At 33.2% G+C, this 25,117-nt stretch overlaps 1 protein-coding gene across 1 annotated transcript in view; it reads left to right on the top strand.

The window, feature by feature from the left end:
• LOC127723838 (deleted in malignant brain tumors 1 protein-like) overlaps positions 1-25,117 on the top strand; it is a 162,998-nt gene that overhangs the window by 44,041 nt on the left and 93,840 nt on the right. The window contains exons 3-7 of the mRNA XM_052230560.1: positions 13,144-13,288; positions 14,932-15,086; positions 17,707-17,857; positions 18,842-19,005; positions 22,815-22,962. Of these exons, the coding sequence (XP_052086520.1) occupies positions 13,144-13,288; positions 14,932-15,086; positions 17,707-17,857; positions 18,842-19,005; positions 22,815-22,962 (763 nt within the window). The remainder of the gene's footprint in view (positions 1-13,143; positions 13,289-14,931; positions 15,087-17,706; positions 17,858-18,841; positions 19,006-22,814; positions 22,963-25,117) is intronic.

Below are 25,117 nucleotides of genomic sequence, written 5' to 3' on the forward strand. Positions count from 1 at the left end.
TAGTTTCAGTTCAGAAAATTATTAATAAATCTTCAACATTGACAAAAGTATTTTTAGTTGTCATTTGCTTTAATCATTCTTTCAGTTATTGCGAGAACTCTTAGATCGGTACCTAGTGTACCCCTCCCCCTTTTCACCACCGACCCTAAGAGTGTAGCCATTTTCAATTGATTTTTGTCCTGCCTGCAGTATGCGACACATAGGGATTACAAAAAGGAAAAATCACAAAAATACTGAACTCCGAGGAAAATTCAAATAGGAAAGTCCCTAATCAAATGGCAAAATCAAAAGCTCAAACACATCAAACGAATGGATAACAACTGTCATATTCCTGACTTGGTACAGGCATTTTCTAATGTAGACAATGGTGGATTGAACCTGGTTTTAAAGCTAGCTAAACCGCTCACTTGTATGACAGTCGCATCAAATTTCATTATATTAACAACGATATGTGAACAAAACAAACAGACACAATAGGTAAATATGTCAAAAATAGGAGTACAGCAGTCAACATTGTGTTATCATCTTTAATAATCACTATAAAAACAAACAAATGTAACAAAGAAGCACAAAAAGGCATACATCCAATTTAACATACTCAATTTGCTTTTTTATTATACGATTTTATTTATCTATGTAAAATCCAGCCATAAAGGATGGAAGGTTTTAAGTACTGGCGTAGAATCGTGCGTTTGACGTCAGACAGGTATATATAGAATAATTTTGTCGTTCAAAGCAATCCGGTGGCGGCATAAACTATTTGAATAATGCTTCATATTTCAGACAGTTGAAGACCTGGATGCCTCATACTTTGTATACAGATGCTTTATGTTACGAATTTCGCCTGTTATATGTTCGTTATCCTTGACCTCATTTTCATTATTCAGCGACTGCTTGAAAAAAGGCTTAGTTTTTGGTTGTGTGTATTTCTCACTCATTACGAGTAATGGGATAACTATATTTGGTATATGGGTTCCTTGTAAGGTTTACATGTCCGTCAGACAGGTTTCACCTGACCCTGACCTCATTGTATGGATCAGTAATAAGGTCCGTTTCTCAGATACTATAAGCAGTAGGTCAAATATATGTGATGTATGGAATGATTCTACGGTGTACATGTCATTCTGGCAGGTTTCATTTGACCTTGACCTCATTTTCGCAGTTCATTGGTCTTTGTTTAGTGTTTGTCCTTTGATCTTCTTTTCTGATATTATTTATAAGCAATAGCTCAACTATATTTGTTTCATGGAACAATTGTAAGGTTTATATTTCTGTCTGGCCGTTTTCACCTGATCTTGACCTCATGTTCATGGTTCATTGGTCAGTGTTAAGTTTTCCTGGTTAAGTCTGTTTCTTAGATACTATAAGCAATAGGTCAACTTCAATTAATGCATGACATGATTGTAAGTTGTACATGTCTGATTGGTAGGGTTCATCTGACCTTGACGTCATTTTCATGGTTTATTGGGTCAATATCATGTTTCCATGGTTTGGTCTGTTTCTTGAAAACTATAAGCAATAGGTCAGCTATATTTAATGTATGGAATGATTGTAAGGTGTACATGTCTGTCCTGCTTTGTTAATCTGATCTTGACCTCATTTTCATGGATCATTGATGATGTTAAGTTTATGTGATCCTTGTAGTAAAAATTTATCTTTTGGATTTATCAACATAAAATCAATCATTGTTAGAAAAACAGTCGAGACATTTCAGCGTGTGCACTCTTGTTACAGTTAGTTCTTATTTTGTGCAGTTTCACCACTGTCCCAAGGTTAGGGGAGGCTTTATTGCTCACAAAAATGTTTAACCCCGACACATTCTATTTGTGCCTGTCCCATGTCAGGAGCCTTTAAATCAGTGGTTGTCGTTGGTTGCTTTATGTCAAATTCTCTTTTTTTTTTTTATAGTTTATTCTTTTGTCATAAATCAGGCCGAATTGGTTTTCTCGTTTGATTTGTTTCCCATTTGTCATGTCGGGCCTAGAAGTGAAATAAAACCCTCTTCATATTAACATGTCCACTATTGATTGATTAATTTTTTCCAAAAATTTTAATATCTTTCCTCCTCAAAAGTAGGAAACAGCACTGTTAATATTTTATTAAAAAACTCAGGCGTATTTGATTTGCATTATTATGATAAAGAAATGCATTACGTAAATTAACTCTGGATGTATTTTGACAATGACATTAGCGGGTAATTCATAAAATGAATTTGAAATGGTCTAGCTTCAAACTTAAGCATCCCTCACAAAAAAAAACCCTTACCCCCCTTCCCCCCCTAAAAAAAAAAAAACACCAAAAGGGAAAAAAAAAAAACACACACACACATTTCTGAACATTTGCATAGATACAGAATGATTTGGACATACACACGAAAATCATTATATAGATTCAAGATCACCTCAATGGCCAAAGCTTAGCAGAGATCCAGGAGACACTACAGTTCAAGCTAGACATACAGGCACATGTAGAAGCTAAAATGTGATAAGCCTGCATAAAAGAATTAATTAAGCAAAACACGTCCTTGGAACTAAGAACTATAAATTACGACAAGTCACTGCATACCCAAGCAATTTATTGATGTAACGGCAATTTACTGGCGTGATTGTTTTGTAAACCGCAAATCGAAATGATTTAGTATAGATTCTTGCATATCATTTGCAAGTATGCACATTCCAGACAAAGTGACGGTCTTCCCTTTCAGCTGTTAAGATTTCACAGTATAATACAATCAGTTATGTCAAAGTGCATTACAATCGTGACAGACGTAATTCTAGTACTTCATTTTTCTCTAATAAATGAGATATGAAGTTTAAAGAGTTAAAGATAAGTGCATACAACCATATCTTCTATTCTGTACTCACAACCAGACATGGACAAATATAAATACAAAATAAATATGTTAAAGCTCCATACATATATCTTTTTAGGACTCTGAACCGCGATAATCTCGCTAATATGGAGTGGTTTGGCCCTGAAGTGCGATGTCGGCATTGTGACGCTATCTTGTTGATAGCTTCCCCGAAGTCCGATGGTGGTAACGCTGATGTGCAATGGACTACATAAACTAAATGCTTTTCATGTCGATGTAGAAGTCAATTTGTTTGTTAGAAAAAGTTTACGGGGTCTTAAGTTAATAAGGGGCTTATCTATACTATTAAATGAGAAGACCTCATTTTGTGTGTCGCTTCTCTTCCTCCCACAATAAATTAATCATCATGCCTCTGTGACCTATAGGTACCTTTCATAGTCGCATTTGTCATCCTCGCTTATGATTATTCCGTTTAGATTATTTTGGGAGGAAAACGAAAATAAAGGCGTCCTGATATTGTTTCCGTCATCGGACGGACTTTTAAGTCGTAGACAAGACTTCTGTTTAGGACTGTTTAGAATTACACACAATTTTCATAGGTACTTGGGGGACAGGACAATTATTTTTGCTTTTTCTGTATACTATGAACAAACATATACTATAAATAAAGTGTACATTGTATTTGCTATTTACTATCAATTCCAAGTTAACTATCAACGGCGGTTATATATTATATAGAGATTATAGTACATGTATGTTCATAGTATACAGAAAAACACGAAAATAATTGAAACTAATAGAAAAAAAAATAACGGATTTTGAAAAAAAGGGAGAGGGCTAAAAAAGTTGTCCTGTCCCCAAGTACCGATGAATTTTGATACCTTTCCTGAAATTCTCCAGTCATAAAATATTTTACAAAAATTCATCCTATAACAGTTTACATACTTTCAACCACGCTCTAAATGCCCGGGTGTGATCTAGTAGACTTTTAGGAGAGTGGCATTCTATAAATACATACGAGTCCACAGACTCTCCTTTTTATTATATAACAGTAAACGAGGATTTTATGAGAGGGACAAAGTAAAGATAAATGTTAACGCAGAATTATGTCCACATGTAGGAAATGAAAGAGGAAGATCCCTCATTTAGACTAGTATGCAACTGTAATGGCATACATAGACAATATTGAATGAAAATTTATACACTAGCTATGAAAAAGTATACTTCTCATAATAATTGCACAACAGTAGATTTTAAACTAGCCATCATGCGTCATATAACTATATATATATCATCGCAGATCAATCAGCGAACAGCACTTCGGTGCAGACCATCGCACTTCAGCGTGACCATCACACTTCTTCATGTTCAGCGTCTCCATCGTACCTCCGAGTCTTACATGTATATAAGAATCATTTTGTAAAATGTCCTAAAATCATTTAACACGGTAGTCGGGCACCTGTTGAAATTCACACGAGAACAAAAACCTTCAAATGGTCCAAATCAATGTGTATTATGTTATCAGTAAACAGGTCAATCAACTTGAAAAATCCAAATATGACGTTAATCATTATTGTTGGGCATACATTTCTTGGTTAACTTTTTAAACTTAGCTAATGTTTACGCATGTTGGTTTTTCTCCTTTATATGACCTAAATTTCTTGCTATTCTATATATAGTACGTAGCTATTTTGATGATATCATTCTCCTTGTATCCTGGATCTCTATACTGTTGGTTTTCTGTAAACTATTACACAATTTTACGCTGAAGCACACATAGCAAAATTAGAATATTTGTTTTATAAGGCGTATAAGAGAATACAACATCATAATATCTCCAAACATTTTTCATTGGCATCATCGAATTTCTATTACAAAAACTACAGCGACTTTTTTCACAAAACATCTTACGAGAGAAAAAAAACCGCACTCGTCATGAACACATCAGTTTAACTTACTATCAATTGTGATCGTCGGATATGTTTTCACAAAAGATATAAGTAACTATAAGTATACTTGATAGCCAGTTTTTGGTACAGCAATGTTATTTTAAAAATGTTTCATGTTAAAAAGAAAACAACAGTGTTCAAAAACTAATGACGTATACAAACAAGTTATGCAATACCAGACATATATCGATGATAAGAAATCATTATAAGTGCACATTTGCACGAATAAACAGATATTACCTGTGCTTACAATGATTCTAAGGCGATACAATGCAATTTGTGCAGTAAGTAAATTATTTTCGGTACTTTATTCAGTGTAAAACTTTGAAATGTATCATTTTCGAGTTACTAAACCTTTATTTAGAATATTGATTCGAGTATTTTTCTTTACATCTGAATCTTACGTTTTATTTTTCAGTTGAAAAAGAAACCCAATTGCTTCTGAAAAGAGCAATTTGTCAGTTCTAAACTATCATACATCTAGTTCAGTTTAACTTACTAGTATTATTTTGGTCTTTTCAATTTATTCAGATCGTTCAAAGGAGCGTGAATTTCGTCAAAGTTTTGAATGAACGCAATACTTAAAACCTAATAAAAAAAATCCTTAGTCCTTTGATATTGTAGGAAGCGGATATTCTAACTACGCTTTTACTAAAGATTTGTCTGTAGTTAAATGTCAATTTCCAACTACTGAGTATGTGTCCAAAACCTTTTGTTTGCATTTCCAACAAAGTCACACTTTGGCAGTCTGACGGTTGATACTTTTTTACGAATAAATTCAAATAAGTGTCTCAGATGACAAAACCCAAGGGTGGCTAGGTTATACTAATATTGTCTCTCTTAGTTTTCTTTTAACCGGCAGTAAAACCCCTGCCAAATTGGGGCGTCCGTTTGCCTATGCGAGATGTATAAATACGTAGCCACGTCTGGTCAGAATAGCTGCGTTTAATCCTATATCTCGTATAGACAGAGTTCCGCGAACTCTTCACGTTAAGAAACCTTGCAACAACTCTTAGATGGGTCCTTGGCTAAATTTCTGTCACTTTCTAAAACACCCTCTTTTCCAGTGGCAGTCAAAATTTCTCGCCCTTCATCCCGGTCGACCCCTCCTGCAGGACTTACCTATCGTATATTAGTTAGTGATGATGAAACAGAGCCAAATATAGAGGAGCAAACTGACCTCCTGCGTTTGGAAACACTTAGGTAGACTTAGGTAGGTATATTTGGTTAATTTGTTCTCGTCCTGAATATGCGTGGTGTATTTGTCACTGGACATAACGCAGACAAAATCAAGCAATCAATTGTTTTAAGTATCGATATATGTTGAATTTATCCACAATTGATATTGGATGCATGATGTATGGATGACACGAAGTCGTTAATGGCTATGAACTAGCTTTAAGTAATGCCAGTACTCTCAGATCGGTACTTTGTGCCTTTATTGTATATGTTTGTTGTGTTTTGTGCTGTGTATCGAATTGATAAGTCAAGCCCTTTTCAGATTATTTTTATAGATTGTTCTAATGTTGTTCTGCTACACCTCGTTTAACCCCGCCACATTATGTATGTGCATATCTCAAGTCAGGAGCCTGTAATTCGCCGTTTCAGAATCTAATGCATTCGGGATAATATTTGCAAAAGCGTACACCAAAACATTGTGATTGGTTAAAAACGTACTAAACAATGGAAATTCAACCAATGACGTAACGTTATTTTTATTTTGGTGTACAAACAAAGAAACATAGTCCTTTATATTTAGATTATAAAGAGGCCAATTCAGTGGTTGCATGAAAATTTATTACTGTATACTATAGTATATATACAGCACAAACAACATTTTCCAACAGACTAAAAAAGTGAAAAAGTATATTTTAACAGAACGCATTTGACTAACAGGTCGAACAACAAATGTTCTTAAATCCTGCTGACTGCCATTGGCGATTGCCAAATAAACGGATCACAAGGTGTAATAAATGGATCTTAACTATAAATTCAATACCAAACAGAAAACAATAAACTTGCGGCGAAGATGGTATACTGCAAACAAAGGTGCAGAGATTTTTTGTACACCATACCCGGATTTCGACAATTAATGTCTCTTCAGTGATGTTAGGAATCGAAACGGTTATTGGAAGGCCACAAAATTTACCTCAATTTAGGATAGACTCTTGAATTTTGAGGAGTCAAAATAGGATTAACGGATCATATAAACCCGAAGGCAAATATAATACAAGCCCAAACAAAAAATATAAACAAGTCTAAATTGAAAACAACGTTCAAACCTATGATTGCGTTGGATAAAACCGCAATTTTTATACGTGTGCATGCAAAACAAATTTCTTGTTAGAGGGGTCTAAATACAGCACAAACAACATTTTCCAAAAGACTAACAAAGTGAAAAAGTATATTTTAACAAAACGCATTTGACTAACAGGTCGAACAACAAATGTTCTTAAATCCTGCTGACTGCCATTGGCGATTGCCAAATAAACGGATCACAAGGTGTAATAAATAGATCTTAACTATAAATTCAATACCAAACAGAAAACAATAAACTTGCGGCGAAGATGGTATACTGCAAACAAAGGTGCAGAGATTTTTTGTACCATCACCAAAAAAAGCCCAGCTAAATATTTCTGTAAAAAACTGATTGCCCAGCTTTAAATTAAAAACTTTATAATAATTTTTTTCATTTTATGTCGATAAATATACTCATCGATACCAGAATTAAAATTTTGTACGCCAGACGCCCGTTTTGTCTACAAAAGACTCTTTAAGAATTACATAGAATTTTGTCCATATGTTGAAATTTTCTTTCGTTTAATTCAAACTTTTTCAAGAAATATAATTTTTGGTGTCATATTTGTTATAAACTCTCATAAAAAACAAAAGACTGCGATACATGAACCCCACTAAAAACTGAGAGTGATCTCAAGTGCCAGAATGAGCGAGCACAAATGGCATCCGTCATGTTGCTCATCATCAGTTAGTACAAATTTGGTAAATAAGTCTGGTTCGGTAACGTCACATTCGAAAATAGGACGGGATTATGGTTACGACAATTTGAACATATCCATGGTAATTTGTGTCACAGACATTCTACAACGGTCAACCAACTCGTGATGACGTCCGTAAAATTTTCGAAGAGATGACTGTAACTTTTCACTTTGAACCATTAGGTCAATAGATTCCTTGTGAGCAGCAATCTTCAATTACTGGAATCATAATAAGGAACGGAAGCTCGTAATATCGTCTCAACTGGGAGATATAAACTTCATATACAGGCGCTGCCGGAATTATGCTACATAGAAATGGAAATTTCACAATTGGAAAGCTAAAATTCTCTGTTTTGTCGTAATTTTTTGTTCTCGACCGACCCTCGTTGGCAATTTCTAGACGTAAGTCAAGAAATAAGACAGACTTCACAAAATCAATACAAATTTTACTAAGAAACAAATCATTTTCTACCAGACTCAAATAACAATTAGTACACATCCAACGTATTAAGTGAAAAGACTCTGAGGAAAGCATCCTTCCCCCCAAAAATAAAAATAAATAAGTAACGTGTATAGACATTAGTTTTAACTGTATACCAATAACATTTTAGTCATGATTTAATTCATATAAAGAATAAATCAATGTTAGTACCGATAAAACCAAGATTCAGTGTCTTATTGATAACCTTTAAGAAAAGTTTAATCGAAGGATAAATATAGATTCTACCACTGCATCGAGTGTGATACGATATTTATCCACTCGAGACAGTTAAATATTTAAAATTTAACTGTCGAGAGTGGACAAATATCGTATTACACGAGATTTGGTGGTGGAATCTGTTTCTCTAATGATTTTCAAACAATACGCAAGCAAATTTCGGATGATCTGCAAAAAAGATGTGCTCTTTCTATGTGACGTCATCAGGCATGGTCGCCTTTTTTTATGCCGTCACAATAGGAAATTCAGAGGAAAGCAAGAAAATTAGACGTCATAATCGGATTTTAACCAATGAAGAACTGAGATCAAACGAATCACACGTTGATTAAATTTTTTATACAATGGGTGCAGAAAGGGATAAATTGACGAAGAATTAGAGAAAAGATTATATATAGCAGTTCAACTTTTTCCATTACCATGATTAAAGAAGAAGGCTTTCCATGAGTTGAGTAAGGAAACTTCTGTTTGATAAGGTTAAGTGTATTGTAGATAGTAGAACAATCATAACTTTCAACTGAAATGAAGACTTTCAAAGGCCATTTATTTACACTTAAAAGATAATTAACCACCTTATTTTCATATGTTTTAAAAGACAGTTTAATAATGAGTCTTTGTGTGTAGTTTAGGTAGCCAGTAACTAGTAGGGACCTTTAAATATCCAGATGAGGCCTTCAGCTGAGATTTTGTTATGACATGGTTGTTAACTATTTGAATCTCCGTGGAGCGCATGGCCTTGCATGTTGCAGAATTTATAATTTAATTCTATAGAACAATCTTGTTGTATTAACGTCATACAAGTGCCACTTTGTCGGCCGGTTTGAACAAAAAAACACTTTTTGAGAACTTTAAGTTTGTTTCTTATCCTAAAAAAAGATGTGTTTTAACTCCTTCATTAGTTTTAAAATTATTTAGTAATGTGACCTGACAACTCGGTTGAGAACTATTTTGTCCATTTCCCTAGAAGTTTTTAACCTCTCGGTATTGACTGATTTTTAGGTCCCCTGTTATAACATGGCCATGTGAATCATATTAAAACTTCGATGCTTCATGGTCTCCTGCTGAAGGAGCATTATTTTCTATACTGACGTCCTATATAACTGACGTAAAATGATACAAAAAATAGTTATGAACGGTAGAGTCTTTAAAAATACTAGATAAATAGGTTAAACCTGCATTAAAAAATATTTTAAGAGATACAATTGAAAATAACAATTATAAATGTATATAAAAAGATTAATCTAAATTTAAAATTTATCTTGATCATCAAATGTTAGGTTTAAAAATTGCTCAAAATATATAGAATCAGTGATCACACACTTTTAATCATGGTAGCGTGCTCGACACGAGTGAGGTAAATGGTCAAACCAAAGAATTGCAATTTGGTATTTGCAGCTTCACCACTTAACACGCGACATTAATGAGTAAGAGAAGAGACTGGTTCCTGTCAAAGTCAGAATGATGTGTACGGATATGATATCATGTCTTTCCGTAAACGGTTACCTTGCGAATCTGTACGTTTAAAACCCGGCTCCACGTAAAAGTAAAAAATAATAAATAATCTTTATCTAGAGTCTAGTATACAACATGCAATAGAGTAATTAACGCAGATCGTTGGAGTTCTTCGACCTTTAAAGGAGAGGGGTCATGTCTAAAATTACTGATGAAATCAAACTTTTTGTAATGAAAACAGCATTTGAGCTCAACATTAGGATATGACACCTTAAACCACATAAAATATGAATACTTTGGAGTACCTACAACTCGTAAACAAATTCCGATCTGAAACGGTAATTTTGATCTGAACAGTTCTTAAATAACTGACAATATGTTATTTAGCCCTTTTTAGTCTATCGTTCAATAATCCGATCTATCCATTGCGGTAAATTCAGTATTGTTCAGACAATTAGATTGCAGTCAATTTAAAAGATCTGTTCAGTCTATGTTGAGAGTTTTCAGTAGTTGTACACATCAACATCAAACTGAATTGTCTGAAAAGCTACTGAACAGTACTGAATTGACTGCAATCGAAATGTCTTAACAGTACTGAATTTACCGTAGTGGACAAGTCTAAAAATATTGACTGAAAGGCTGAACATGGCTGAATAAAGATGAAAAATGACATTTTCAGGTCAAAACTTGTTTACTAGACATAAGTGTACTTAAAGAGAGAACTTTTCTGTCCATTATTCATGTAATTACTCATTTATTTTCTAATGCAATCTGTAAAGAATTAACAAATATGAAAGACTTCTATAAGCATCTCTAGTGGTTAAGAACATCGCCATGCATAAGATAGTATGCCCATACCATGTTCAAATAAGCTTGTGCCTTCAATTCAACTTGAACCTTGACTACAATACACATTCGTATAAAACGTTGTTCTTAACTATGATTTAAATTTAAACTATTTTTCGAATCGGCAGAGGTTGCACCAATTTTCCAGTACCGTGCCTCAGACAGCAACAGAGGATTTTACGAAACTTATATACTCACTTTTCTCATGTAATACCAAACAGCTATAATTTGATAAAATCCATAATTTTGCACAGAAAATTTTCAATTTGCCATACTGTTGTTTAGTTTCTCTTCAACTTATGACTTTTGAATGTCCCTGTGGTATCTCCCGCCTTTTTATTAAATGTTGCATTTTGAGCAATTATTCTAATGTAAAGTGTCAATTCATTGCTGAAAATTATACGCATACAATATATTCAAAATGACACAGGAACACTATATGTGATTGCAGGAAAATTGTAGTTATAAATGCACACAATAATCTCTGAATTTACTGTTTCTTTTATTCTTTGTAGGTTATTTGTGTTATATTACAACTGGAACTTACCCATCAACACAGTAAGGAATGTTGACTAGTCGCGTAAATAAAGGCATAAATCGATTGAGAAAAAACCAAATCCGGGTTACAAACTAAAACTGAGGCAAACACATCAAATATAAGAGGAGAACTACGACACAACAGAAACACAACATTAAAATGTAACACACACAGAAACGAACTATAATATAACAATGGCCATTTTCCTGACTTGGTACAGGACATTTTAAGAAAAAAATAGTGGGTTGAACCTGGTTTTGAGGGTAGCCAAACCTCCCGCTTTTATGGCAATGATAATTATAACATTAAAATGACAACATTACATGACAGGACTACAATACAAATAAATGGGAGAACATATAGGACAGAGAAACATACGAATAATAGCTAACAAAAGGTACCAGGTTTAAAATTTAATACGCAAGACGCGCATTTCGTTCACACAAGATTAACCAGTGACGCTCAGATAAAAAAAGTTCGAAAGCCAAAACAAGTACAAAGTTGAAGAGCATTGAGGACCAAAAGTTCCAAAAAGTTGTGCCAAATACGGCTAAGGTTATATGTCTGGGATAAGAAAATCCTTAGTATTTAGAATAATTCATACTTTTGCAAACAGTAAATTTATAAAAATGACTATATAATAGATATACATGATAACACCGAAGTAGTGACTAACTACAGAATAAAAACGAATACATAAAACAACATAAACCAGCACATAAAAATTCACAGCCGAGTTAGCCATATATATAAAATATACCATTTTACTTAAACGTGAAGGATTTCAAACCACAACTTGTTTAATTGCTAACTGATAATTTGAAATTGACATAACGTATTTATTTTCATCTAAAACAAACTAACATCTATCATCTAAACGAAGTCCACTACGGTGATAACATGTCTGTATCATTTGATTAGAGTTAATTCGAAGAATTTTAAAAGTATTAAAACGACATGTTTTTTCACCTTTCACCATACATTACCTCTTATGATATGATTATGGCACAGTGTAGGACTTGATAAGGAAAGAAATTGATCGATGGATGTATAATAAATGACTAAGGCAACTATATTACGCTGGTTTCTTTCTCATGTCACAAGTTTTGTTTGTTTTATATTTGTTTTCTTAATCGATTTATCTTATTCAATATTTTGTAAATAGGAAAAGATCATTTTATTCTAGATGTGTTACCATTAACTACATTTCGTTACAACACTTATGCTATTATTTATGAGCTATATGGTTTTGTTAAAGTATTATTGTATCAGAAATAGAATCAAGCATAAACAAAGCAGTTTGTTTACTTATTTTCCGCAAATTTTCCTTTGATGACCGTTTTATACAATGTTCAATTATTCGAAATGCTAATATTTGTCTACACCCAGGTGTATATAAAAAAGTAAAATAACAAAAATACCGAACTCCAAGGAAAATTCAAAACGGAAGGTCCCTTATCTAATGGCAAAATACAAAGCTCAAACACATCAAACGAATGGGAAACAACTGTCATATTCCTCACTTGGTACAGGCATTTCCTAAAGTAGAAGCCTTATTTTGTACATTTGTTTGGGGTTTTCAATACTATTCAACATTGTGTTTGATTCGGCCCACCACTATTTCGATTCTAGCGCCACTGATAAGTTTAATTATGTTTATATAGACGAAATATGCGTCTGGCATTATACTTAGCCGACTTGTGTCTTAGATTAAGTTTTGAAATCTTAATGATAATGTTTTTGTCTAATACTTTGTTCTGGTTATTTGCAACGATCTCCCAATTGAGGGCCTGTTTTTATAAAGAGATTTAAGTTTTGTTTTTGTAAACTTGCAGCTGTTATACAACTACGAGGAGGTAAAAATCAACTACAAGGAAGAGCTGAAGTATTTCACAGTGGACAATGGGGAACAATTTGCAATGATAAATTCGATGAAAATGATGCCCGTGTTGTTTGTCGCATGCTTGGACTAGAAGTTCTGTAAGTACCAATGTTGAATTGACGTACAGACTTATTGTCTCTATCATGTAGCTTCTTTTATCATACTCCATGTCAAAATGCAAGAATTTGATTGGTTAATACGAGGGAAATAACTGATGATATCGAATGGAACATAGTCGAATAACCTTCAGAGAGACGCTTGATCAGTTGTGCGCTTTTTTAAATACAGATGATTGTTATGTACAAGTCGTCATTACTTTGAATTTGAAATTTAATAGACATTAATACAATAACATTCTGTATAATACATTTAATAACAAAAAAGCCGAGAAGGTGATATAGCAGATTGTTACCCCTCGAAAATACATTGTTAACCTTGCCTTCGCCTCGGTTGACGCTGTTTTCACGGAGTAGCTATATCACCCTCTCAGTTGTGTATTATCTATATTATACTCAATAAATATCATCATCATAATTAGAGATGGGATGTGTACGTTAATGTGAAAACAATCAAAAAGGCTCCTTTTTTTTTGTGTTTTTTTTTTTACAGAAATCAAATATAATCGGAATTCGTTAAATATAAACTCATGAGAACTGTATTTGAATTTGCCTACTCCATGGTAAATTTTGATTATTAAGGAATTAGGATTCTCAAAAAGTTTCATGATATAATTACCCATAGTTTATTGTTTTCCTTTGAATAAGTATTGATTTTGACTTCTTTGCTCTGGGTGAAGGAAATAAAAAAATACAGCAATATATTCTTATTTCACGATAAAGTTTTATTTTTTAATCTTAAAAGCTAAAGTTGATGCAATAGAAAGTTTTTGAATACATTGTTCTTGATACCAATGATATTTGGTATAAAACCGGTGATAACTATTGTATGTTTCGCGGCTGATACAAAACATATTTGACAAATGTTTGCCATTAGTAAGTCACTGCAAATTCAAAATTGATGCAAAATTGATAATTTGTTGTTCAAATAACAATTGAAAAAACAATCAACAATTGTCGACAATCGTCAATAAAATGAGATGAAATGAGCAAAAATTCTTTCCGAAAGAGATTTACACGAAATAATTTTATGTATATTTGTATTCAACACAGTGACTCCGTCATATTTAGGCTACAGAATTTTCACCGATGTTCATATCTCATAATTGCATCTAAAAGATACAAGTTAGGCTGAAAAACTAAAATTGCGAGAACCGCATGAAATTATAAATGAGCCAGCTTTTGCCAAACCAATCCACACTTAGTCAAAATGTCAGAATTTGGAATTGGAAGATGACGTTTCTGTAATCTAAAGATCTATTACTTTGAAAACATGTCGGTTGTGTGTAGAGACATAGACACATCATATCGGCCAACCAATTCGTGATGATGTCTAAAAAATATACATAATGTACCTCATGACTTTGTTGGAGCAGTTTTCGTGTAAAGAGCACATTAATGGACCTGTAAACGCTACGTTAGGACCTAGTGTTGACACATCTAAGAATTAGTAAGTGGCCTGTTGTTCTTACCTATGCTGTTACATAAACATATTCTATTATCGTCTATGTTTTCATCAAAATGTGTATTCATATCAATATACTTTTTCCCTCGTATATGCATTATCATTAACTGATAAACATATTTCTGTCGCACACAATTAGTATGATGATCTTGTATTACAGACATCCGGTCTTTTGGGCTGGTCATTCGGGTACAGGAAAAATTTGGATGAATGACTTAGACTGCAATGGAGAAGAACTTGATTTATCAGGCTGTATATTTCCCGGATGGTCTAATAATGTCTGTCATCATTCTAAAGATATCAGTGTAAACTGTGGTAAGTAGAATATAAAACAGTAGATTGATTTGATAGTTTCATAGATGATACATTTGTAAAAATTAATAAAGTAAATTATCACTGCGTTATTTAAAGTTGTTTACCTTAACATGATACAAAAGGGTACTACGGTTGAGGGATTGATATACACAGTACTTTAACATAGACTGCGGTAGAGGACAATGTGAGATTTCGGGCTTAATTGGCCCTGTTAATTGACCAAACATACATTTTGCACAACGATTGGAATATACAGTTATAGCTAACATACCTAACTAGTTGAAGATATACCTTTAAGCAATTAAAAATACTAGATTAGTCTTGAAGACGCAACTTGATTGTGATGTTATTTAAGTCATGTTATTATTTATACAACATAAGCATTAGTATAGAGCACCAGCTTCGCCTTAACTGATTTTGTTGTCAGCAAGTAGATAAGCACAAAATAAGTACCATGTGTAAAAATCTTTTTGGGCGAGTCGTATATCATTTCTTACTATCTGGTAGTTGAATGACAAAAATTTGGGAAAGTCCGCCATTATACTGAATGTAATGTCTTTTCGTAATCGTATTACCAATACCTATGGCAACTATTCTAAATAAAAATCGAAACATAGCATTAAAGTTCATAGATGTAACAAATTTTAGCAAATTCATGCTAGTTTTTTTTCAAAATTAATGTATTTTAGTAACAAACGGTGTCAACTACGCGACCTTCATGCGATTTACTGACTAGCTTGATGCGAACATTAAAAACAATTTCTTGAGATATCGGACAGATAAGTTGGCATGCCAGGTGTATGGGTTTTGCTGCACATGACCCAATACTGGTGCTCGAAACAAAACAATTTGAAGATAAAAGCGATTCCAAGATGAAAGCTTTGCAAACCAAGACATCAACCTGTTATGCCATCTATGCATTGGGATATCGAAGTTTCTAGTAATTGAAAATGCAAATTAGTAAACCGTCAAATGCTATCAATTAGAAATTATTTTGTGGATTTAGTTTGTGGTCTGAGGATTGTTGTAATTATATGACAAGCCGATGACTAATAACAAAATGGATAGATAAATGTTAAAAAAAGTATATTACGACTATGCAAAAAAACTTGGAAAATACAAACAAAGTTGTACCGACGTTTGTACGTCATTAGGACTGTTTTTATAGTTAAGTTTATTGATAACACAAACAAGAATACTCAAAAAGTTAGTGTAATAGATAAACAAAGTATAATCTACCAGCTGGACTGATCTGCTTCTTCAAATTGCTCTTGTGACAACGAGTAAAGCATTTTTACCAACATTGATGACTCATAATTTGCAAATACCGATACGCGTGAGATTGAATTGACACGCATCAATTCTGGACAGTCTGGTTTTGATTTATTTTAGAGGATTGACACATTACCGTTCATGCTACACAAGTTGTTTTCTTTGTCCAAAAGAAACGTTTTTATAGTTTGTTCTTATGTTGTGCTGTTCCACTGTCCAAGGTTAGGAGAGGGTTGAGCGCTCACAAAACTGTTAAAACCCGCCATATTCTTTATGAACATATCCTAAGTCAGGTGCCTGTAGTTCAGTAGCTGTCGTTGGTCATATTTGTCAAATTTGTTTTTCGTAGGTTGTTTTGTTATGAATATGGCCGTCAGTTTTTCTCAATTGAATTGTTTCATATTTTTCATGTCGGGGCCTTTTACAGCCGACTATACGGCATGGGTTTTTCTCATTGTTGTAGGCTGTACGGTTACTTTAATTTCTTACATCCATTTCATTTGACCTTGGATGGATATTTGTCTCATTGGCAATCAAAACACATTTCCTTCTTTTTTTATAGAAGAAAACTTGTTCATATCTTTAGTTACTTTACCACCTACTTCTAGAAATCTCTTCTTTATATCAACCACTTTAATCATGATAAAGTTTATGCCACAGGTATTTCAAATGGCTAGTTGGAATGATATATTTACAATCTTTCAATTGTTTTTTGTTTTGATGGTTAGAAAAATAAATGCGATAGTAATTTACTGATGTTTAAATCTCGTGAATTGAGTAAGAAAAAGACAAATCAGCAGGTTAAGAATTTCGCTTTCAGTTACTACGCGTCTTTCATAATACAGTGTCAATTATTATCCCTTTGTATTTATTTGTGTTTTTGTAATTCATTATACATGGGAAATAACTTTTCCTTAAGTGAATTTTAGTGATTTTTATGTATCTTTAATTATTCCACTGTTCGATTTAAAAAAAAGGTAAATATTGATAAAATCTATTTTATCCACATCTAATGGATAACTTTGAAGATCTTCCATGATGTCTGTTCAATGAAAAACGTACGTAAATGCTGAATGATACTATTTTGACAAACAAGTCATCTGATGCTAAATCGATTTGTACTTTGCGGACTACTTATTGCATTTAGGTGCAGAATACTACCCTTACACCAGTCAAACATTACTCTATGAGATACACATTCATATGCAACACAATTGAAGTAAGTTAAAATGGACGATTTGCATATTATCTTAATGTTATTTACATTTACACTAATAATTGATATTTACTATTTGAAATCGTGCTGATTTCAAAGGAATTTCACTAATGGAATATATATGATTTTTAGATGTTACAGTTGTTAGACTGGTAAATGGTTCATTTGCGGGAGAAGGACGTGTTGAGGTTAAACATGATGGTGAATGGGGTACTATATGTGACGACAATTTTGACGACTTTGATGCCAAAGTTATATGCAAAATGTTAGGATTCATAAATACGTAAGTTTTCTCGTGTATCTGCAATGCAGCAAATATTGAAAGATATGTGTGGTAATAGGTGTATTCGAAAATACAAAAAAAATCGGTTCGGACTCAGGTGCTGTTTTAGAGATATTGTGTGTCCTACAAGATAGAGAAAAAAGTTGTAGATTGCGAACTACACTTATGTCACTTGAACATTTACTTCTAATTTGGTAAGCATTCTGTCACTAGCCAAACCTAAAATCCGGACATTTCTACATTCCCCAAGTCAAGAAAATAATTAGAAATATAATAAACATAGAGTGCGTTAACACAAGTTTTCGATATGAATAAATGAAGATCCAGTATTCTAGAACATGAATTTTTAATGCGACGAGACAGTGGATCTGATAAATCAAATGGATCTTCCTCTGCTAAAACTCTGTGTATAACTTTTTCAACAAATAATACTGACTGATTCTTTGAGGATAGAATTAAATAACTATAGTACTTGAATACTCCTTTCTATTAATCCTCGTGAGGTTTTATCTCTCAAAACGTTTCGTAGCGTTTCATACATATGTATTTAATCATGATAATGAATATAACACTATAAGTTTTATGCGTCAGAAGCGATTTTTGGATTTACCTCATCACGAACGTCAAAGCTAAAACTTTGATGGCCGGGGATGTATAAACCCTGGGCTGTAAACCATTTTAGGTAATTAAACAAATATCTAATAATTTGAGGTGTACTTGATAACCTTGCCATTCTTAAAACCTAATTTTCCTCCTGGCTCTAGAAAGACCCGAGAAATTGGAAGACTGCGTTATCTCATTCCTGTAAAGCCTATCATATCAGTTAATAGTACATTGCTTCTCAAAGCGCATTCGTCAAATCTCAGAAAAGTGTGCCATGTCATCAGAAGCATCATTAAATGTTTGCAGTGTAGCAATTAAAAGACAAATTCAGCCCAATAAATTCGTACGTATCGTCATTTGTTTTTTTTTTATATCCTGTAGCAATCCAACTGTACATCGAAATGGTTACTTCGGAAAAGGACATGGTAAAGTCATGATGAACAATCTTGACTGTTCGGGCAGAGAACGAGACGTGAATGAATGTTCGTTTCCTGGGTGGGAAAAAAATAACTGTGCTCATAATAAAGCTGTTGGGGTTTCGTGTGGTAAGTGTTAACATATTAAAAAGATAATCAATCAGTAATTAAAAAAAAAGATATAATACAATTGAAATTGTATGAAGATGACAGGAGATCATTTGTTTGGCATTTTATTTAGACAAAAGCAACAACAAAACATTGTAATTATACCAAATAGCATTCATCAGCTGTTCATAAGACATACGTCTGTAAGTTATCAGTAGTTATATTGTTCTAATTGTTGTTTAAATCTTAATGAGTGGGCTTGATTTTTTTTCGAAATAATAGGCTGGTATCTTTTATTAGTCTTTGCATTTATTGCAAAACTGTACACAAAAACTGCCAAAATAGCCTGCTACTATTAATATTAAGATGTGAGCCTATGCTTTAAAATGTAAGTTATTTTGTTACAAAAGGTCTGTAAAATATCTTTTAAGTATAAAAATTGCCATTTTAAATACATATCACATGTGACCTTTCAGCACTCAATTATCTTGTTTATATGAACAGTTCGGATACGATACCTTATACGGATATGAATAATTTGGCATTTTTATGTTTCCGCCAATATAATTGTATGTTTGCATAACACTATTTTTTTTACCTGGGTCATTGACCAATCCATTGAATGAGTTGTAATGCTTAATGGACTACTATGGGTTTACAACTTGCCGGAAACACGTGTTTTAATGACATACAACATAGTTTTTCACCGATTGCAGGAATTGATTTCATCTTACTTTTTCTTCTTTTTGTTTTTCTAAATTTTTGTTTTTCTACTCTTGGATTCACAACATGTTTTCTGTAAAGTTTCATTAATTTTCGATCACTTTATATTTTTTCGCTTGTTTTCCATGTTAACGGTAGCCATTTTGAAAATTCCAAAGTCAAACATTCCAGTTAAACACTTTTTTGTCAAGTTTCATTAAGTTTGGAACACTTCCCATTTTTTCGCATTTTGGCTGTTTCCATGGCAGCAGCAGCTATCTTAAAAGTGCCAACCTCAAATTGCAAATCTGCACATTGTGGTTAACATTCTATAGATAACACATAGCTGAGAGGGAGATTGAGCAGATTGTTACCCCGAGAAAACATTATCAATTGAGGCGAAGCCGAGGTTGACAATGTTTTTCAAGGGGTAACAAACTGTTTATCACCCTCTCAGCTTTGTGTTATTTAATTTATTATACTGAATGTTCTGTTATTTTAATCGTGAAAAATATTGCAACTTTATATGAATTATATCATGATATACTTTGATAATTGCCAACTTTCATTGGCATTTCTGTATAAGATAACGGAAATAAAGATATTGTCTCATGTACACATCTACCTGACATGTTTTTTTCAAATTTGATACATAATCATATGAAATGGAGAAAATACAACAAGAAAACAGAAATATTTTTCATCAATTCTTTAACAAGAGAAAAAAACAAAGGTTACATACATTTTGTATATAACTATATATGAAACAATTCAACATAGAATTGAATATAACTGTCTGTCAGAATAAAATTCAACAAAGAATAAAACTTAACAGTTACTGTTTAGTTGGTGAAACAATTCAATTTTGAAAATCATTTGTGAATGTTGAAATTGACCACACTGTTAGTAATATTCGGACATAAGTTCATTGTGTTAGTGTTCCACCATGGCTGGATATTGTTCATGGACAGCTGAAAATTTGAAGAAACAGCTGAATGAGGTGAGTTTTCCTTGTTTTTGTTATCAGGAACACAAACATTTTGCGGCGCAACCGAAATATCCATAGGCATGACAGGAATTTCTTCCAATGTGTTTTTGTATGAAAATAAAGCTTCTATTTCAGCTGCGACGAGCCCAAGTAATGGATGTGCTTCAGGTGTAGTCTCAGTTATATTGTGATCACCTTCAGACTGAAGTTCATGATTAATATTGTCACTTTGAAGCATATTATTTAAACTGTCAGACATCTCACGTTGCTTGTTTTTTGCTAAGTCTCTTGGAATAACTACGGATAGAGGCTTCAATCCGTTGTCCACTGGCTCTCATTATGTGCCTAGCCTTTATGCCTGCTTCATCTATTGCAGTAATGGATGTTGCACATATAGAGTGATTCGTGTACCTTCTAGAACGTTTAGCCTTCTCGGATATTTCACGCATCATTACTGCTAAACTGTTTTTCCCTTTAGGAGCTTTACAATACCATGTTGTGTCACTTATATCAAAGGAATCCTTTGTGCGCTGCCATAAATCATTGAGAGTCGGGTGAAGTTTTTCCAGATACAATTTAAATGATAATACTGGACACAGAGGATCACCTACTCTTGCGTAAATCCTTGCTTCACCGACGGTATTATAAGGGGTAGCTTCATCACGATGATTTTTATCATATTCATCTATTTGTTGATACACATACTCTCTTCCACTAGAATCTGTTTTAAATGTTTTTTTTTGGTCATAGATCTCAGGTTTTCTTGGCCTCTCCTGCATAAATAGAACATTATGTCAAACCATACCTTTTTCTGTAAACCATTAGGTGTGATTGTGTTGATTGCAATACTATTAGTGTTATACAGCTTCTGTAGGTTCTCTTTAGAAATAGGGGGTTTGTGGTCAGAAGAGGCATACCCTTTTTTCTTTAAGTTAACGACGACTGCTTTGAACACATCATTTGAACCGGTGAATTTAACATCCTTTGTAATGTCTATGGAACAATGTTCTTTCAAATATTTTGACAATCCGTACCTATAATTAGTGATGGTAGACTTTTTCAAGTGATTCCCGTCAGTTTTTCGTGACGAAGCAAAAAACAATCTCAGTTTTTCATTCAATTTTGGTTTAGCAAATGTTTCAAATGTATTGTCTTCGCCGAGGTAATCACGGAAACTCTTTAAACTGTGAACTTTGCATCTTTTTGTTGACTTTGAGTCTTTTATCTCCAGTATATTAAATATATCATACTCTGAAACTTCAGCAAACATGTCGCCTGTTGTTTTTGTTTAAAATCGGTGTCATTTAGGATCTTACAGCTATATGCTTATCTTCGTTACTTTCAAGCGCACATGTGAGAGTTATAAAATCTGGTTATCAATTGAAGAAACCAGTTAAGGCTCTGCACGAGAGGGTAACATTCAAAAAAATTGTCACCCGCTCAGCTATGTGATAGAGTAAATTAACACCCTCGTATAAGCCAATCAAAATATTGCATTTTTACGTGAAGTATAATAATATTGTATGGCACCCTCGTCCCCCAATTGCCAGGGTAACGGCAGTCATTTTCAAATTCCAAAGTGAAACAGCGCATGTTCACATGTCAATTATTTTTTTTATAACTTACATTAAGATTAAAGCATTTTGAAAAGTTTGAAATTTGAACTGTTTCCATGGTTATGGCGGCCATTTTGTAAATTCCAAAGTCAAATTGCAGACCTACATATGCCAGTCAATATTTGTGTAAAGTGTCATAACCTATGGAGCATTTTGATTTTTTGGACATTTTTGCTGTTTCTATGGAAACGGTGGCCATCTTGGAAATGCCATACCCCGATTGCAAATCTGCACAGGTGGTTAACATTCTTGTATAGTCTATTAAGATTGGCTCATACGATTCCGAGATATAAGATGGACAAAATATTAATACGTAGGAGAAGACGAATGATTATGATGATAATAATATAATAATAATGCTAATAATTAAAACCACATAGCTTTTTATACAATCGGATGATATTCATCCATATTTACAAAGTAGTATTTCAGACTCGAATCTATTGAAATATCAATAGTACAATTTCATTCTGCATTTACAGTTTCATTGTGTTAATCATGATAACCTCTACTTTGAATTTTAGCAACACCGGTAAGACTTGTAGGTGGACCTATTCCATCGCAAGGAAGATTGGAAGTGTATAACGGAGACACATGGGGTTCTGTTTGTGATAACAGTTTTGATCAGAAAGATGCTATAGTTGTATGTAGGACTCTTGGATTTTTGACAAGGTACCGACAATTGGTTTCTTATTTCGCATCATCACATATGTTTTGACTGATACAATTTGTGTATATCTAAACTCACTAGTGCAATGACTTCGCGGTCTTAGATAAAAAGATAACAGAATGGCCGTCTGATCTGTAATTTTACCGATAGTGTCCTTTTCACGATTTTAACATTTCGACTCACAGTGGATTCACATGGCTAGTAATGCATGCATAACATATGTAACAGTGAATGTTTTTTATGTTGACGATCAGTCTTGCTCCCTTTAGAGTTCATTCGATTTCCGCCGTTTTTTTTGTTGTTACCTTGATTATTATTTTTATCGATTAATGAAATTTTAAAGTCAATAAACTACTTTCTCTGTCGACTCAACTAAGTCACTCTTCCTTTGTAGTGCATACAATTTCCTCAGGTACCTTGATTTGTATCGAATTATGAGATTTGAAAATCGGTTAACTATTGGCACCTATGACAGGAGGTATCATAAGAGCATATGATTATTGACCACTGAAATTGCTGAAATAGTAAACCCATTCAAGCCTTCAAAATTGGGTTAATGTTATTGATAAATACACATGTTTATCTAACATGATCATTTTTAATTCATGGTAACTTCTGATGTTCTCATGTAGTCATAAACATGCCGAAGTTAACGTGTTTAGACTAAAATGGCAATTTCAGGCATGTTTTTGGTCAAAACATATATGAGCATGAGCTTTACCCGAAAAAATATTTAGATCTTATCAGTAATGTTTATAAATGAGCCAAGGCTCTACTCGAACAAGATATTTTACGATGTGTAGTTCACAGACGCTATCACGAGTTGGTTGGCCGTTATTCCAAGATGGTTCACAGATGACGACGGATATGTTCCATTTGTCGTTACCACAATTCCGTCCTCTTGTTTCAAATGTAACGTCAAAATAAGATAAATCACTGGTTTTGCACTAACATAAGCAAATTGGCGGATGCCACATGTGAAGTTGGATCTGCTTACCCTTACGGAGCACTTGTTATCACCCCAAATTTGTTGGTGTTTTTTTTTGTTGCCCAGTCTCTAGTGAGTTTTGTGTACTAGTTTGTCGTTTTCGTTTTTTGCCATAGCGTTGTCAGCTCGTTTCCGACTCATCAGTTTGAATGTCTCTTTGGTATCTTTCGCCTCTCTTTTACATAGTTATTAATATGTGTAGGTTGCACTTCTGTAAATATAGACAATGCAATTTCCCATAGGAACTCCCTTTTACTTGCATATCCTTGTCTCGACCCTTTGTTGACTTTTATATTAGGTTTCTAAATTTCAAATTTAATAATTGGCATCGTTAGGTTATTGTTAAAGTAAAACAAAAAATATTTTGACAGCTAAACATGCTAGTAATTAGATCGTTGAATATAGTTTACTTTGGCACAACTATCGATTTTGTGATCAGCAAATTAAAACATAACTAAATTTATATGCTTTTCAAACGTTTTTTTGTGATGTATAAATACACATCCACGTTCATTATCTATATAGAGATTACTCTATCTATATATTACATTATGCATATTTATCAACAGGTTAGCTCCTAACTATCATACTGCCTGTCCATAATTTAATTTTGGCATTGCACTAGTCATGTCTTCTTTGACTGTCCATGACTTTAAAAAACTTAATCCCTGGGATGTGTTTTAGTTGATTTCAGTCTCTGATGCATAATTTGTTATTATTAATTGTTTTTGGCTTTTAACTAGCTTTCAGTAACTGCGAGTACTCTCAAATCGTACTTTCGTGTTAATTTGACATGTTGATACAATTTGCAATGTATTTTTGTTATTTAATATTTACTTATTCAGTGTTATATCTAGTCTCACTATTTTTAATATATACCACCTTTGATAATTGTTTAGTATGACGATAATTTTTCACTTTTGCTCTCGTACAACAAAATTATTTATTTTGTAAACATCATTTCCGTACTCCATGTATACCTTACATGAAAATTATTTTTATTTACCTGTATACGTTATTTTGGCGGCATTTTGTTTAAGGTTATGGTTGTCTTTTTGATATTGTTTTACATCTAACCCCCTTGTTTTATTAATTTTGTATTTACATTGTGGCATAGATCAAATGTATTCGTTGGTGTATGTTCACTTGTTTTTGTTAATATGTCTTTT

This window comes from Mytilus californianus, unplaced genomic scaffold, assembly GCF_021869535.1.
Source record: "Mytilus californianus isolate M0D057914Y unplaced genomic scaffold, xbMytCali1.0.p SCAF_13, whole genome shotgun sequence".
NCBI classification, from domain to species: domain Eukaryota; kingdom Metazoa; phylum Mollusca; class Bivalvia; order Mytilida; family Mytilidae; genus Mytilus; species Mytilus californianus.